Source organism: Chiloscyllium plagiosum, chromosome 10 (genome assembly GCF_004010195.1).
Source record: "Chiloscyllium plagiosum isolate BGI_BamShark_2017 chromosome 10, ASM401019v2, whole genome shotgun sequence".
In the NCBI taxonomy this organism is placed as follows: domain Eukaryota; kingdom Metazoa; phylum Chordata; class Chondrichthyes; order Orectolobiformes; family Hemiscylliidae; genus Chiloscyllium; species Chiloscyllium plagiosum.
Genome location: NC_057719.1, coordinates 37,465,021 through 37,482,269, shown reverse-complemented (window position 1 = coordinate 37,482,269; position 17,249 = coordinate 37,465,021). Strand labels below are relative to the sequence as shown.

Sequence of the window (17,249 nt, the reverse complement as noted above, 5' to 3'; positions counted from 1 at the left end):
TCTTCCTGACCTCTCCGCCCCCCCCCCCACTCTGACCTATCACCCTCACCTTGTCCTCCTTCCACCTATCGCATTTCCAACGCCCCTCCCCCAAGTCCCTCCTCCCTACCTTTTATCTTAGCCTGCTGGACACACTTTCCTCATTCCTGAAGAAGGGCTTATGCCCGAAACATCGATTCTCCTACTCCTTGGATGCTGCCTGACCTGCTGTGCTTTTCCAGCAACACATTTTCAGATCAAATTACCTCCCTTTGAAGGTGTTACCATCACGGCATACTCCATTATCAACATCCTGGGGGTTACCATTGACCAGAAACTCAAATGGACTCACCATGTAAATACAGTGACAACCGGAACTGATCACAGGTTGGGAATACTGTAGGGAGTTACTCATCGCCTGACTGTCCAAAGCCTATCCACCATCTACAAGGCACAAATAAGGAGTGTAATGGAATATTCCCCACTTGCCTGAATGGGTGTATCTCCAACAACACTCAAGAAGCTTGATACCATCCAAGACAAAGCAGACAGCTGGATTGGCACCACATCTATAAACATTCACTCCCTCCACCACCAATGCTCAGTAGCAGCTGTGTGTACTATATACAAGACACACAGCAGAAATTCACCAAAGGTCCTTAAACAGCACTTTCCAAATCTACAACCACTTTTATCTGGAAGGACAAGGACAGTAGACGTTTGGGAACATCATCACATGCAAGTTCTCCTCCAAGCCATTCGCCATCCTAACTTAGAAATATGTCACCATTCTGTCACTGTGGCTGGGTCAAAATCATGGAATTCCCTCCCTAAGGTCATTGTCGGTCATCTTTCAGCACATGGACTGCAATAGTTCAAGAAGACAGCTCACCACCACCTTCTCAACGGCAACTAGGATTAGGCAATAAATAGTGGTCAGCTAGCACTGTTCATATCCCATGAGTAAACAAAATACATTGCTGTTGAGCTTGTTTTGACAGTTAGCTAATCCTAGCTGATCTATATCTCAACACATCTTGTTCCACATCACTCAATATTCGTTCCCAAAATAACCAAGCAAAAGTCATTCTGTTGGAGCAAGTTCTAAATTTGGAAAAATGTGCTTTAATTGCCTGATTCTAATTATTCTAGATGTACCCATTAGTAGAAATGATTTTTCTGTATCCACCTGATCAAGTTGCTTAAAATATTAAATATGAGTTGGATTATCCCTCAATCTTCAAGAGAATACAAGGCATTTTTATGTATATATCCTTGTGACTAAACCCTTAAGCACTACTTAAGAAATCCAATGAATTTGTCCTGTATTCTCCCCTGAGGTATAGAGTCCAAAACTGAACTATAATACTCCATGGGCTGTGATGCACACTTTTTAAAATGCTTGATTTCCAACTCTCTGAAGTAAATGTCAAGATATTATTTAATGTTTATAATTACTTTTTCATTTTGTGCACTAGATTTTAGTGACTTTTGTAAAATGGACACCTAAATTCTTTCCCTTCTCCATAGAAACTCCTCTTTTAATATCAAGAAAATATTCCTAGAGCCACATTTCATTCTTTCCCACACTGAAGTTCATTTACCATTGTTTTTGTTCAGTCACTTTGTCCTTATGTGCAAACCTGTTCCCATCCAAGCAATTTACTGTGTCTCATAACTAAATTTCATTCTGAAAAAAAACTTGCAATGTCTTTCCTTAATTATGTAATCAAATATATCTCAAAGTCCTGCACACAGTGAATTACTTTTGAATTACAATGATGATTAACTTGTGGGAAAGTATTGCCACAGCTATATTGGTGTTTCATTTCAGATCCACCCATCCATGACCCAGCTGCTGAAACTTATATGGCATTTCCCTTAAGCCAACACAGACCTCAAGTTCTGATTTTTTGACTGTTTTAGCAAAACAGCTTTTTACAGTATTAGCTGCTGTAATCTGTAAAGTATTCTTTCTCCAATGCCTGAAACATAGCTTTTCAGGGTGTGAGTGAATGGCTGGATAGGAGAATGTGCAGGAATCTAAGTGGGCAGGATAAGGGAGGTAAGTGATTGGGTAAAGTGGGGTGCCAGAATGGCGAGGTGGGTAGTCGGGTCAGATCAGTGGGGGTATGGAGGGAAGCCTGGTCATGGCCTCAAGTGGATAGGCAAGAAGAAAGGATTGATCATTTAGTTACTCACGTTTCCTGTGTAACTATCCAGGTAAGTAAATCAGAACTGTGCAAAGTTTCTGAATCAGAGTCGGAGACCTTTTTGGAAGGCAGAAGGGAGTACTGCAGATGCTGGAGATTAGAGTCTAGATTAGAGTGATGCTGGAAAAGCACAGCAGGTCAGGCAGCATCTGAGGAGCAGGAAAATCGAAGTTTCGGGCAAAAACCCTTCATCAGGCTTTTGCCCGAAACGTCGATTTTCTTGCTCCTTAGATGCTACCTGACCTGCTGTGCTTTTCCAGCACCACTCTGATCTTGACCTTTTTGGAAGAGCCTGGGGAGCTGTGACATTCTCAGTTGGAAGTTTAAGCTTCCCAAGCAATTCCCATGGAGTTTGTGCATTGGAACTCCCACAGGGTACAGATGCTTATCTTGGATCACACATCCCGTCTCTGATGATCCAGCAACTGGAAGATCTAGGTCAATGTTTCTCTCGATCACTCACTGGAACATTTGGCATCAACTTGCTACCTGGCTCCACTGGATAATTGGTGAAATATTCTGCAGCCAGGTTAATAAGCTTCAGGATAGGGATATAGTAACTATAGAATGCACGTGATAAACTCACAGCTAATGACCACAAAATGTGGAAATATTGAGTAATTACTTGGTATTGTACTTATCCAGGAGATATAGAAGCAGAGATCATAATGGATGTAACAGTATTTAAGATAGAAAGTAGCACAATGTGGGGGAATGGATGTTGGTGATTCGATAATTGATAAATTTAAACGTGGAGAGGACAAGAGTCCACGCATTTTAACAAGAATTGAGGAAAGCAGAGGAGGTTCATTCAGCCCTTCAAGTCTGTTCCACCACTCAATGAGATCATGACTGATCAGTGGGCTAACTACATTTATGAGCCTTTGACTCATATCTCTTAATATATTTTGCTTAACAAAAATCTACTTATCTCAGATTTATAATTAACAACTGCTCTAGCATCAATCATTTCTGAAAGAGAGTTTCAAACTTCTACAGCCCTTTGTGTGCTTCCCAACATCTCTCCTGAATGGTCTGACCCTAATTTTCAGACCATGTTCCCTAATTATAGAACCTTGAACCAGTGGAATTAATTTATCTTTATCTACCGTGTTATTTACTGTGAATATTTTGAAGATTTCAATCAGATCACCCTTTAACTTTCTATGTTCAGGTGAAAACAGGCCTAGTATGTACAATATCTCCTCTTAACATAATTCCTGAAGCTCAGGTATTGTTATTGTAAATCTGCATTGTATTCTTTCTTAAGTGAGTATATCCTTCTGAACGGCAGAAGTGGGTACTGCAGATGCTGAAGGTTAGAGTCAAGATTAGAGTTGTGCTGGAAAAGCACAGTAGGTCAGGCAGCATTTGAGGAACAGGAAAAATCGATGTTTCCTGATGAAGAGCTTTTGCCTGAAATGTCGATTTTATTTTTCTCGGCTCCTCTGATATCCTTCTGAAGTCTGGTGCCCAGATCTGTTTGCAGTGCTCTAAGTGAAGTCAAGGGGTTTCTATAACTGCAGCATGACTCTTGGGTTGGAATCTTATCAGAGCCTGAGTAATGTGGCCTATGGTGGGCTTTGTGACAAAGCCAGGATGAAAAGTCTGGTGAGGCCTATCTCAACAAGAGGAGCAACTCATGCCATCTTTTATGCTTTTCAAAAGTGACAAGTTTCTCGCTAGGCAGTGGCAAGCTGACAATTAAAAGGAATTACTGCTTATTAAATGCTTTACTGTCAGCCCAACTTATCTCATTAATATTCAGTTTCCAATTCTTAAACTCACCAAGCAAGCTAGATGTCAAGAATTCTCAACCTGTAATTCAGAATGGGTACCTCATGACTTCAGCTCACTGCTTGCTCTGAATGATGTCCATGTTGGACTACTTGGGGTAAGGTGCAGGGGCACCAGCCACACAAATCCCCTGCCCCATATCCATTAACATTGGTATCTGCAATGTGCCAGTGTCTAACACCTCTCTTGGTATTTCTCCAAACTGTGTACAGGATGCTTCTGCACTTCGATACTGAATGGTGCAACAAGGACAGTGTTTGCTTAGAGACATCACCCAGCTTATGGTTTGGACCAGACTGTATTTCCCTGTTCTTCACTTGCTGTCATTGTGCAAATTCATATCAAGTGAGTCAGGGAGTCCTGGCACAGTAAGTCAAGGGCAGTGTCCACAATCAGTTCAATGGCTTGGACACACTCACTCAGACAGTCACAGTCAGAATATTCTCCACATAAAGAGCAAGGAGCTGAATGGTGAGTTGCCTTCCACACATCTTGCATTTCTCTGCCCTTTTGAGTGCTGCTTTCTTCCTGAAATGAGAGAGGTGCAGGTATTAAGGGAGATGAAAGTGTGTGGCACTTTTTGTATTACTTTTGGTACAGGTGCGGAGGTGTCCTGAGCAAGTGAAAATGCAGTGCTGAGGGCATGCAGGGGGTGATAACCCTAAAAACTCAGATACATTCAGAATCCAGCATATGGGGACTGAAAAGATAATGAAGAGAGAGAAAATAAACCAGGAGGACAAACTTAGTGAGGAATATAAAACTGTCAATAAAACCTTCTTTAAATGTATAAAAAGAGAGGTCAAAGTGAGCCTAGGTCCCTTAGAAAATGAATCTGGGAGGTGATTTGGGGGACAAGGAGATGGCAAAGGTGTTAAACAGCTATTTTGCATCATTCTTCATGGTGGAAGGTACTTTGAACATCCCATTAATGCTAAAGAATATGGGGAGGAATTATGTACCATCACTATCACTAAAGAAATTGTATTAGACAAACTAATGAGGCTAAGGGCAAGTAAGTCCTCTGGCCCTGATGGCTTCACAGTGGTAGGTACAGAAGTAACAGATGCTTTGGTTGTAATTTTGCAAAAATCTTTGAATTCTGGAGAAGTCCCAGAGGATTGGAAAACTGCCAATGTGACAGCCCTATTCAAAAGGGTGAGAGGCATAAAGCAGGTAACTATCGGCCAATCAGCCTAACATCTATTGTTGGAAAAGTATTGGAATCAATTATTAAGGAAGTAATAGCAGAACATTTGGAAAATCGTTATCTATTAAAGCAGTATCAACATGACTTCATGAAAGGAGAATTGTGTCTGACTAATTTATTAGAGTTTTTCCAGGAATTCTCAGCAAGAGTGGATAGAGAGGAACCAGTAGATATAGAACATAGAACATAGAAGAATACAGCGCAGTACAGGCCCTTTGGCCCTCGATGTTGCGCCGATCCAAGCCCACCTAACAGGAATTCTCAGCAAGAGTGGATAGAGAGGAACCAGTAGATATGTTGAATTTGGATTTCCAGAAGGCTTTCACCAAGGCATCTCACAAAAGGTTAAGTCATAGGATTAGAGTTCACACTATTGGAGGTAGTGTAGTGGCATGGGTAGAGAATTGGCTCATGAACAGGAAACAGTGAGTAGGGATAAGGCTTTCTTTTTCAGGTTGGTGACTTGTGACCAGTAAGTTCCACAGGGAGCAGTGCTGGAACTGCAACTCTTTACAATCTACGTTAATGACTTGAAGGAAGGAAGTGAGTGTACTAGCGCTGAATTTCCAGATGACACAATTAGGTGTAGGGGTGGGTTGCAAAAGGAGTCAATAGGTGCTGGAAACCACAACAGGTCAGGCAACATCCGAGGAGCAAAAGGAGCACAACTAGTTTAGAGTGGTATTTATATGTTAAGTAATTGGACAAAAATTTTGCAATTGGAGTATAATGTGGGAAAATATGAATTGCTAATCTTGGAAGGGAAAACAAAGGGATAATATTATTTAATGGAGAATAACTGCTGAGAGGTGCAACACAAAGGGACTTGGGGGTATTTGTACATGATACAAAGAAAGCTGGCCCATAGATGCAGCAGGTAATCAGAAATACTCATGGAATGTTGGTTCATATTTCAAGGGGGATTGGAGTATAAGAGTAAGAAAGTCTTACTGCACCTGCACAAGGTGCTGCTGGGATCACGTGGAGTACAGTGAGCAGTTTTGTCCCCTTATTTAAGAAAAACTATGATTTAATTGGAGGCAGTTCAGAGAAGGTTCACTAGGATGATCCCTGGTTTGGAGGGATTGCCTTATGAGCAAAAGCTGAACAGAGTGGGTCTCTATTCCATGAAGTTTAGAGGAATGAGAGGTGGTCTCATTGAAACACTGGATTCTTAAGGGGCTGGACAGGGTAAATGCTGAGAGGATGTTTCCCCTCATGGGGGAGTCTCGGACCAGACGGTGTAGTCTCAGAATAAATGTGCACCAGTTTAAAATTGTGAGATGAGGAGGAATTTCTTCTCTGAGGGTTCGACGGTTTTGAAACACCTTTCTGTAGAGAGCTGGGGGGGGGGGTGGGCAGAGTCCTTGAGTAAGGCAGATAGATTCTTGATTAGTCGAGGAATCAAGGGTTACAGGGAAAAGGGCAAACAAGTCGGCATGAGGAATATCAGATCAGCTATGATTCTATTGAGTGGTGGAACAGGACTGAGAGGTCACACAACCTACTCCTGTGCCAAGTCTTTATGAGCTTATGCTTCATAGTCTCAAGCTTTGGGTGGATGCCAGCGAGTGAGGGAAGATGTTGCAGACATTGGTGAGGGTGGTAGGAGGTGGGTACAATAGCAGAGATAGAGTGTATGTGAGGAGTCAGAGATAAGATGGTAGCATTTATGCTGGAAAAGGTCATTGATTTTCTTCCTACTGTGCTGGGCATTCCTCCAGACAGTTGAGACTTCAGTCCCCAGGGCGACAATCTTGGACCAGGCTGGCATGGTCAGGTGTTGTGGCTTCCGCTGCTGGTCCTGGAGAAAGAGGAAGATGCACCTGAGCATCACTCCATCCAGAAAGACCTCCAGATCCTTTCCTAGACAGTGGGTGCCATTTGCCTCAGACGTGGTTTGCTTCAGATGGGGCAAAATGTCAGGAACAATGCAAAGAACAAAGAAAATTTACAGCCCAGGAACAGGCCCTTTGGCCCTCCGTGCCTGAGCTGATCCAAATCCACTGTCGAAATCTATTGCCCAATTCCTAAGAATCTATATCCCTCTGCTCCCCACCTATTCTTGCATCTGTCCAGACATACCTTAAATGAATCTACCATGCCTGTCTCTAATACCTCTGCTGGCAACGCATTCCAGGCACCTTCCACCCTCTGTGTAAAGTACTTTCTGCATGTATCATCCTTGAGCTTTTCATTTCTCACCTTGAATGTGTGACCTCTCGTTATTGAGTCCCTCACCCTGGGAAAAAGTTTACCACTATCCACCCTGTCTATATCCTTCATGATTTTGTAGACCTCAATCAGACACCCCCTCAATCTCCTTTTTTCTGATGAAAACAATCCTAACCTACTCAACCTCTCTTCATAGCTAGCACCTTCCATACCAGGCAACATCCTCGTTAACCTTCTCTGCACCCTCTCCAAAGTGCCCACATCCTTTTGATAATGTGGTGACCAGAATGGTACACAGTATTCTAAATGCAGCTGAACCAAAGTCTCGTACAATGTTAACATGATTTGCCAGCTCTTATACTCAATACCCCGTCCGATCAAGCCAAGCATACCATATGCCTTCTTGACCACTTTATCCACCTATGCAGCCACCTTCAGGGTATAATGGACCTGAACTCCCAGATCTCTCTGCTCATTAACTTTTCCCAAGGCTCTTCCGTTTACAGTATAGTTTGCTCTGGAATTAGTCTTCCCAAAATGCAACACCTCACATTTGCCTGGATGGAACTCCATCTGCCACACTCTTCAGTCTATCTATCTCCTCCTATATTCTTTGACAGTCTCCTATGCTTTCTGCTACTCCACCAATCTTTATGTCATCTGCAAACTTACTGATCAGACCAGCACTGCCCTCTTCCAGATCATTTATGTATATCACAAACAACAGAGGCCCCAGCACTGATCTCTGTGGGACACCACTGGTCACCTTTCTCCATTTCAAGAAACTCTCTTCAACTACTACTCTCTGTCTCCTGTTGCTCAGCCAGTTCTTTATCCACCTATCTAGAACATACTGCATGCCATGTGACTTCACTTTTTCCATTAGTTTACTATGCAAAGCTGCTCTAGACTTACAGGTCTTGGCTGGGTGCAGAGTGGGCTTTTACAGGTTGTTTGGAATGTTGATGAATTCCATGATATCCGCTGGTGGTGGGGTAGTTCTATAAATGGCATGTCGGATGATGTGGCAGGAATCAGATGTGAGAGATGTCCTGGGGTGAGGTAAGTATTTGATGCAATACAATTGATAAGATGTGGGTGCACGAACTTGCTAATCCACACTGCTACAAACCTCCAAAAAAGCTTGAATCAATTCAGACTTAGTCAAAAAAAAAACACTCAGCCCTTGATTTTATATGGCACCTTTCCAAAATTTCAGGATATGCTTTCCAGCCAATTAGGTAGCTCTGAAGCATAATGTTAAAAATCACAAAACACCAGGTTATAGTCCAACAGGTTTAATTGGAAGCACTGGCTTTCGGAGCGGTTGAAACCACCTGATGAAGGAGCGGTGCTCTGAAAGCTAGTACTTCCAATTAAACCTGTTAGACTATAACCTGATGTTGTGTGATTTTTAATTTTGTACACCCCAGTCCAATGGCATCTCCAAATCCTGAAGCATAATTACAGTTTTGAGTGTCCCTCTTCCATACCATTGTTATGTTTAGGCATGAGCTTTCCAACACATTCCTGCAGCACCTTCCATATTCTATGCTCTCTCTATGCTTGAGATCATCCAAATCTCTGCTGCTCACGTCCATAGTTGCTCCATCTTCAATTTACTCAGCAATGGTGTGGTCACTGGCTCCCAATCAATTTTAAAATTGTCATCTTTGTTTTCAACGTCTTCATCGGCTCACCCTTCCCTAAATCAGTAATCATGTCTAGCCCTACAAATCTCCAATTTTACCATCATCTAACTGTGGCCTTTTAGATTTTCCAATGTTAAAATTCTCACCATTAGTGGCTGTACTATTGGCCTAATTTCTGGAATTTCTTTGAAAATCTTTGTGCCTTTCTATCTGTCCTTTTTAATAAGCACTTTGAAACAAACAACACATGAAACAAAACAACTCCTTTGAATCCTGCCTCTTATGATTCACCCTCTCTATACCCACCAATACTTTCAGCTATCTAGATCCCATCCTTTATAAGTCTTGCCTTAAACCATATACTTATTCACTTCTCAGGCCTCCTTTAATGTCGTCGTTCTTCATCATTGTATTGGCTTCTTAAATTGATCATTTATTTATCGTCTGATTATGTTTCTATGAAACACATTGAAATGTTTTTCTGTTAAGAGAACAACATAAATGCAACTAGTTGTTGAAATGTACCGCCATTTGAATTTCCTTCTCTCCACTGCAGGATGAAATTAAGATAAAGCTAGATAAATCCATGAGGAAAAAAATAACAAAAAGATATGCTGTTAGGACACAAAGTGGAACAACAGTTTACAATGATGTGACAAGGAAGCAAACCATGAACTGATTTTTTTTTTACAAAATACTCCACAAATGATGTATTAACAATGCTTTTTTTTACAATGAGTTTCACTGATTTTTGGTTTTGTAAAACAATAAATATACAATTTACTGAACCTTTGAATATTGCTTCGCTCAACGAACTTTCTAAAGCTAAACTGGTCAGGATCCTTCACAAGCAAAAAGGTTCCTGTTGCTGTAGTTAGAACACAGGTCTTATCTCCTCTCTGTCACCTGCCTTTAAGTCAGTGTTTAGACAATATACTTCCCATGATGTAACTAATCACACTGAATATTTTACCAACCGGCAATGAAGACAAAGAATGCTATATTTGTTGTTGATCTAAATATTTATCAATGTGGCGAATTGGCTCACCTGCCGAGTCAGATCTTTCCATTGCTTTAAAACTACACCATCTTGTAAAATTAAACAGAACCATCACCATTACATTTGAAATCGACCCTCTGGTCCCCTCAGTTCTGAGAACCGTTGTGTGGTAAAGAGTTAACTGCTTTTGAACTGATCCTAAAACGGAACCTTGCAAGTTTAAAAAAACACTAGCACGACCAGGCAAAATTCAATTTGCTCACAATGGTGACACATTATTGAAAACCATTTGCAGATTGTTTACAGGGATCCACTGTTGAATATTCAAAGAGCTTCCCCCCCCCCCCCCCCCCCCCATTATGTATATGAAATCACTCTTTAATATGCACATAGCCACCCGTCGTTATCCACATCCTCATTATTCCTCCTTATCTACATGGATAATCTCACTCAATATACCTTTTGTCCTCTCCTGAAGGCACTGACTTGTGGATGTGATGTGGTTCCATGGATACGGAGCACTCTCCGATACCTTGCCTAAGCGGCCCCTCTTCCTACGTGAGCAGAGGCAGTAATTGTGAATTCACAACGCCATCGTGGAGATAATCCCACCTGGGACAGATGCTGTTCTGTTCTCACCCGCTATCCATCCATAACCTGGAGAAAGGGCCACCCGGACACAAACGGGGAACTTGGCTCATCCTGTCCCGTTTCTAATCCAAGTCATTCCTTCATTTTCCCGACGTTTGTGCATTAATGTCCTGCCACATCCCGACCTAAATCTGAGATCAGGCAGGTGTCAGCACTGACAGACATGTGACAGTAACTTCTGCATTTCCTTCGCTGCGGGGTAGCCCCTTATCTCTCCGAGCTTAAAACTCAGCACATAGGAAATTTGTTTAGGAAATCAATGTCCAGTGAATCTCTGCCAAAGTGACTTAATGTAACATCAACCTGCATGCAATTCTACATTCTTTTCTGTGTTAAAATAATCTATGGTCATTATCATAAAACTTACGGCCGGCCAGCAGTTCATGTTTCAGGGCCCTAATAGATATCACTTGCGACGTTTGTTCTTGCTTACTTGAGTAGTTAAATCTGACAGGCATGAACTCTGCAGCATAATGTTTCAAGCTTCGTTCCTCTCAGGAGATTGGCCAGCTTCCAGCAAACAGGGAGAAAAGAACAATAGTGGAGTAATGGTTAGTATCCTGTGGGACCTAGCACCTGACTTCAGACTGTGGGAAAATCTTTCATTTATAAAGAGGGTGCCGTTGTGCTTTGAGTACTTAATCTCTAGTACAAACAGGGAGCGAATGCTAAAAGATGATGTGAAACAGAACACCCGTCCAGCTTCTCATTTCATTAAAATCTTTGACATTTAATAAAGATCAACTATGCCAGGAACATCATTTTACCTGGTCATTCCAAACCACAACTATTTCTAAACCAATATAAATTTGTAAACAGTGAAATTCACTTGTGTTTATTCTGCATAGTCTTAACGCTGTAACTAAAAAAGTTCAGGTTTACTGAAGGAGACAGGACAATTTCTTTTCAGCTTAATTTGAAACCACTGCTGCTCTTTGAGAAAACAAGGACAGACCCAATTAGTTTCCCATTAATTTTTTTGCATTCATTAGGGTGAATGATATTAATGCTGGATAAAGGACTCCTCCACCTCAGGAGCCACATTTGCAGTTCATCCCAACAGCTGTTTCAGAAAAGCATTTTATCTATTTACCATATTCCTCTCTAAGTGAACTTGCCAGCTTGTCAGTTCATTTACCCATGAGGAACTGGACTGATGTTATCCAAACTAATATTACATTGGACTCTTATTGCCAATAGATACACAACCTATTGGCAGTAAAAGCCCAATGTAATATTAGTTAGATACTATTTGAGTTAAATTTGAGTGAAGGTTCACAAAAGTGAAAGGCTGATACATAATCTTTTCTGCTACCCCTGGAATTCAACATCGCAAGTATAAAAGGGACAGATAGAGGGATTTTGTGGTTTAATGGTAATGTCTCTACTTCTGGGCCAGAATGCTTGAATTCAAGCCCCAACTAATCCATAAATGCATCACATTCTGAACCAGTTAAAGAAAAGTATCTTTAAAAGGACAAGTAGAAGCATTGGGAATCCTAGCAATATGTCAAAATGGGAAAAACTAATTTACAATTTAACACGAGTGTCAGTTTTCACATCTGAAGGTTTAGGCCATCGTGGAGACAGACCCAGAATCAGGTGGATGGGGGATTTCACAACATGAGCTAGTCCCAGTGCCAGTGTAACCATTTCAGATAGTTTAATGGCCTTCAATACTCTTTGTCAGAGGACAGCTGGCATTTTCCAGTTGACCTCCAGTTGCTGCAAACATTGGGGAAGAAGACATGCCTCACTCTTTACACCCTTTCCTTTGCTGAGCACTCATGCCTGCCACCAATGGCCCTTTCAGGAATCCTTGGATACCACTTGCCTATCCATTGGGCAGAATGATGTTGGGGCACCAGTATTGGACTAGGAAGGACAAAGTCGGCAGTCACAGAACACCAGGTTATAGCCCAACAAGCTTATTTGAAATTTCAAGCTTTAGAAGCGCTGCCACAAAAGGGACCTACAGTAGCATAATCTGTGAGGCATGGAGGGAATTAATATTTGTTGGGATTTCAGTAATAATGAGAAAGAGATGGGAGCATAAATGTGCATTATTCAGAAAGTGGAAAAAAAACAACTTGGGTAAAACAAACAAATACTAAGTTTAAAGAAAGCCATAAAAAGTAGGTGTGTGTAGGTTATGATTCCATCCATCAACAAATAAACGCTGCTGTGTAAAATTAGATTGGCATGGGTCAGCAGCAGGATATACTGGTGTACGTCTGCAGAGTAAACTGGATTTCCTTCTATCAATAATTTTGGCTTTTGCATCCTGCTTATGAAAGATTGTACTCTTGACTATACAACATTGCAGTGAGCTAACTAATCAGGCCATGAGTCAAAAATATAGAAGCTATAGCTTTCTAGGTCTAACAATGAGATTACATCAAGGAAAACATTTTTGTTCCTTGCATTAGCAATGCAATTTGGGTAATCCTTGCACTGGAATTGCTGACAACACGTCATGTTTTCAGTGTTACCCATCTTTTCATTGAATTGTATACCAGGAATAATTGAATGTGCCATCGTTTCTACTGCCTTTCTCAAGCATGGAAAGAACTTGATTGCTAACAGGTCATTGTATTTAATGGGGCAATAAATCTGAATGTTAGCCTGGACTCAATCTATGTCAATCTATGTCCACACACTTCCATAAGAAATTGATATAGAATAGGGATGGGTGTAACAGTCAGTTTCTAATGCAGGGATGGTAATGTCAATCACAGTCTCCCTTATGCTTTCCATGAGATCAGCTAATTCAGCACAGAAAGGCGTCAAACCTGAAGACTTTCAGTGGTTTGGTATAGTTCAGCTCTTGGTAATGTTAGAAATCCAAATCCAACTTCTGCAATGCATTTAAAATTGTTTGATTTTTCTTGAACTCCAGTTCTTGCACTTGCAACATTATTTCTTTATTTTACATGTATGTAGTGCTTTTGACTAATGAATTGCTACTAGTGTAGTCATTGTGTATGAAGTAATGGTTCTGAAAGACTTAATGTTCTTGTTATACTGAGCTCCACCAATCTGGTGACATCGCACAATCTTTGGGTGGAGACAGAGGAGTTCTGCACAAGTCGGCAAAGGGAGCAAGTGTATTCTGTACTGCTCCCATGAGTTCTTTGTAATTATGGCTAATTAGTAATGTAAACTGAACTGTTGCTATCATGCAATAAACTACTTTGTTATGTAAGAACATAAAAAAATAGAAGCAGAAGTAGGCTTTTCAGACCTTTGAGCCTGATTAACCATCCAATAACATCATGGTTGATCTGATTATGGCCTTTTCCATTTTTCTACCTACACCACCCCTCATAACACTCGACTCCCCTGTTGATTAAAATTCTGCCTAACTTCAGCTTTCCATATAATCAATGCTCTCTGGTGAAGAGAATCCCCTGATCCCCAAGAGAAAAATATCTCAGTCTTAAATGGGAAACCCCTAATTTTTCAACAATTCCTCCCCCCCCCCCCAACCTTTTCCCAAACTCTAAATTACCAGCCCAACACAGGTTCTGTTTAGAGTCACTTGTGGTCTCTCCCATACCACTGATACTTAGCCAAGTGCTAGACCCATCATAGAGAAAGGAAGATTGTGGGCATAGGGTTACCCAAATCAGACCACTACATGCTAGCAGCGATGGTATCTGAGGTTACAACAGTCACTGTTGTTATGAAGTCAAATGTAGCTTCCAATTTGTATTCAGCAACATTCAACCAACAAAAAATGAAACAATGACCAGTTAAGCTGTAATTGGTGATGGTGAATCAAAGAAACATTGACAAGATAGCAAGTGAATTCCACGCTGTGTGACTGGTGCCATGGTGTTTTTGTGTCTGTTTGACAATGCATGTTAAAGATATTATTTGAAGATGATACCCCCAGTAATGTAATGCTCCATCCTGAACTGCACTGGCATCTGCCTGATTGCATTCAACAATGCTATTTGTCCAGTGATGAGATAGACAACTCCTCAATGTTTGATCTATCACAACGTACAAGGATGACTCAGTCATTGCGGGAGGGAATCTACTGCAGCTATCCACATGGGCTGGTAGCATATTCTACAGCATAGTTACTTCAAATATGCTGTGGTATTTTATTAACAGACCATCAGGACTTTTCTGTTTCTCTTCTGTTCTTTCTGATCTATTTCGTTATTCCCTCTCGCTTTATAGTGCTTGAGATGGAACTGCCCTTCCACTCATTATGTATGGGAAAATTGCATAAATATTATTTTATCATAACCCTAACAAATATACAAGTATAATTCATATAATTATTCAAATGCCAGAAAAGTAACTGGGACAAAAAAGAGGTTTGTTTGTTTTTAGAATCTATTTTTCCAATCAGTGACTTTTTCCAAACAAGCCTACATCTATGTTAGATGAGCTAATTTGATTTCAGGAGTTACAATTGGAGGAGGTGCAGAGTGAGTTAGAGAAAAAGAATCATTTCCTCAGCAACTCTTTGAGTAGTCAAGGAAAATTTATCAACTGCTTGGAATTAGAAATGATGCAAGTATTCAAAGTGCCAGGGTATTGAAAGAGTAAGTGAAACTGTTAGAGAGCAGACCTTTGGGGCCAATTATCTACTAACAATAGAATGAAAGTTGATCAGTGCTAACGCACACATAAGCAATGTTCTTACATTACAACATTACATTACATTTCAAAAGTTCTTCATTAACTGCAAAGAGCTTTGGGGCTTCCTGTGAAACATTCGTTATAAATGCAAGTCTTTATTTCTTCATGTACCAAAGAAGCAGCGTGATTTTAATGTGATTCTGCAGTATTGGTACACAATAGTTCTGCTTTGTGACACAGGATCATCTGTTCATATTTTGAATTATTTCAGTGAACATTATCCTTCATTGATATTTGGCCTACTTGCATGGCTATCTAATTAAACAGGTGTCATCACAAAGTAATGTACAAAGTACTGCAGCTTCTAAAATAAAAACAAAGTGTTGGGAGAAACTCAGCAGGTCTGACAGCATCTGTGGAGACAGAAACAGAGTTAACATTTCAAGTTCAACATGATTCCATTTAAAAGAAAACCACACTATCCAAGCATTGGCTTCCTAACAAAACCAAATTTCTTCTTAAACTCTGCATCTGCTCTGGGGATTGTATTTCAACCATTATTGCATCTTACTACATTCATTCATCTGGTAGAATTACACGTAATGTCTCAGAAAAGACACTGGAAATTCTGCAAAGTTAATTTTAATGATTTGCTAGATTTTAGTTCAGCAGACTTTATTTCTGAAGCATTTTAAAAATGATATTCATGGGCTGTGGGCACGCTAACATTACAAAACAGAGGCGTATGTACTGGCTATTCCAGGCAGGCCCTCCAGGGAATTACTCTCCACCATTACCTCTCTTGTGGCCTTGCCAAGTATTAGAGCTGTTTTGCCTATTGAGTTTATGTTTAAGTGTACATACAGAAGCAATAAGCTAGAGACAAATTTGCAGGAATCGACTTGGGAATTAAAATGAAAAAAAAAATCAGCTGAAATGCAGCTTCCATTGCTTTTAACAATTATAAGCTACAACTAAACTTAATTAAGTTTTTTATGTCTTGAGAAAAATCCTATCACAGAAGCCAAATCCCAAATATTCCCCAGGCAATGTCTTCGAATAAATTGCAGGGCCTGCTGCTGAATGAATGGAAATACTTAGGAAGCATTTTAGAATAAAAGTCCTGCACTTTTCGGGAGGTGTTCGGTTTACAGTCCGCTAACGCTGAATCGAGTTTGTACAAAAATTACAAACTAGCACCGCATTGCCCAAAACGATCCCAAGCAATGGTGGATGAAGCAACATAACGCCTTCGTCTTCGCTTGGGCTAGCTTTTCCAAACCTGTTTGCGATCAGCTGGTTAAGAGTGCCTGCTGCTGGGACAGATATGAGCTGATGGAAATGGCTGCTTGATCGTATGTTGAGGCAGGGAGATTCCTGTAGATTCCCTCCCGCAAGTTGCTCCCGAGTCCTGGGCTCGGTTCGATTTTCACGCCGAGTTTCCACAGCCCTCCACCATCAGCTGCTCGGCTGCTGCAAGCTTATTGGCCCGGGCTTTCCTGGCTGTATTTTGAAAGGATGCTCGTCCTGTTTTTACTGGTCTAAGATTACCGACAGGCAGGAACTAGAGACACAGTTTGGCAGTCCCTCTCCCTCGCTGTCTGAAACATCCCAGCGTTTTCTCTCTCTCTCTCTGGTTTGCTGCAGGTCCGCTCCCTCTGGAAGCCTCTGGGCTGTGGCTTTGAGTGTGCAAAGCCTCAAGAGGGAAACATTTTGTTATATTTGAGAGGCTGTGGAAAACGGGGAAAGAGAAACTGAATGGGTTGCTATGGTAACTGACACTGGCAGGGAGCCCCCGGAAAACTGGATCGTGAATGGGGGACAGCTCCTGTGGCGGGCAAACTAAGTAACGGAGAGACGGGAGGGTTCGGCTTGAGGATGGAGGACGGGTTCTCAGGCTACAGCAGCCTCTACGACACCTCCTCGCTGCTGCAGTTCTGCACTGGTAAATACAACCATCTGAGCTTTTTGCT

At 41.2% G+C, this 17,249-nt stretch overlaps 1 protein-coding gene across 9 annotated transcripts in view; it reads left to right on the top strand.

Annotated features, from left to right (window-relative positions):
- The window catches only part of eml1 (EMAP like 1), a 264,830-nt gene that overhangs the window by 88,182 nt on the left and 159,399 nt on the right, over positions 1-17,249 (top strand). For 3 of the 9 annotated variants that reach the window (XM_043697437.1, XM_043697439.1, XM_043697433.1), the window contains exon 1: positions 16,599-17,221. The exons of 3 other annotated variants lie outside the window; for them this stretch is intronic. In XM_043697437.1, the coding sequence (XP_043553372.1) occupies positions 17,155-17,221 (67 nt within the window). In that variant the 5' untranslated portion in view covers positions 16,599-17,154. Of the gene's footprint in view, positions 1-16,598; positions 17,222-17,249 lie in introns of those variants that run through there. 3 more of the 9 variants (XM_043697436.1, XM_043697434.1, XM_043697444.1) reach the window with 2 other exon arrangements.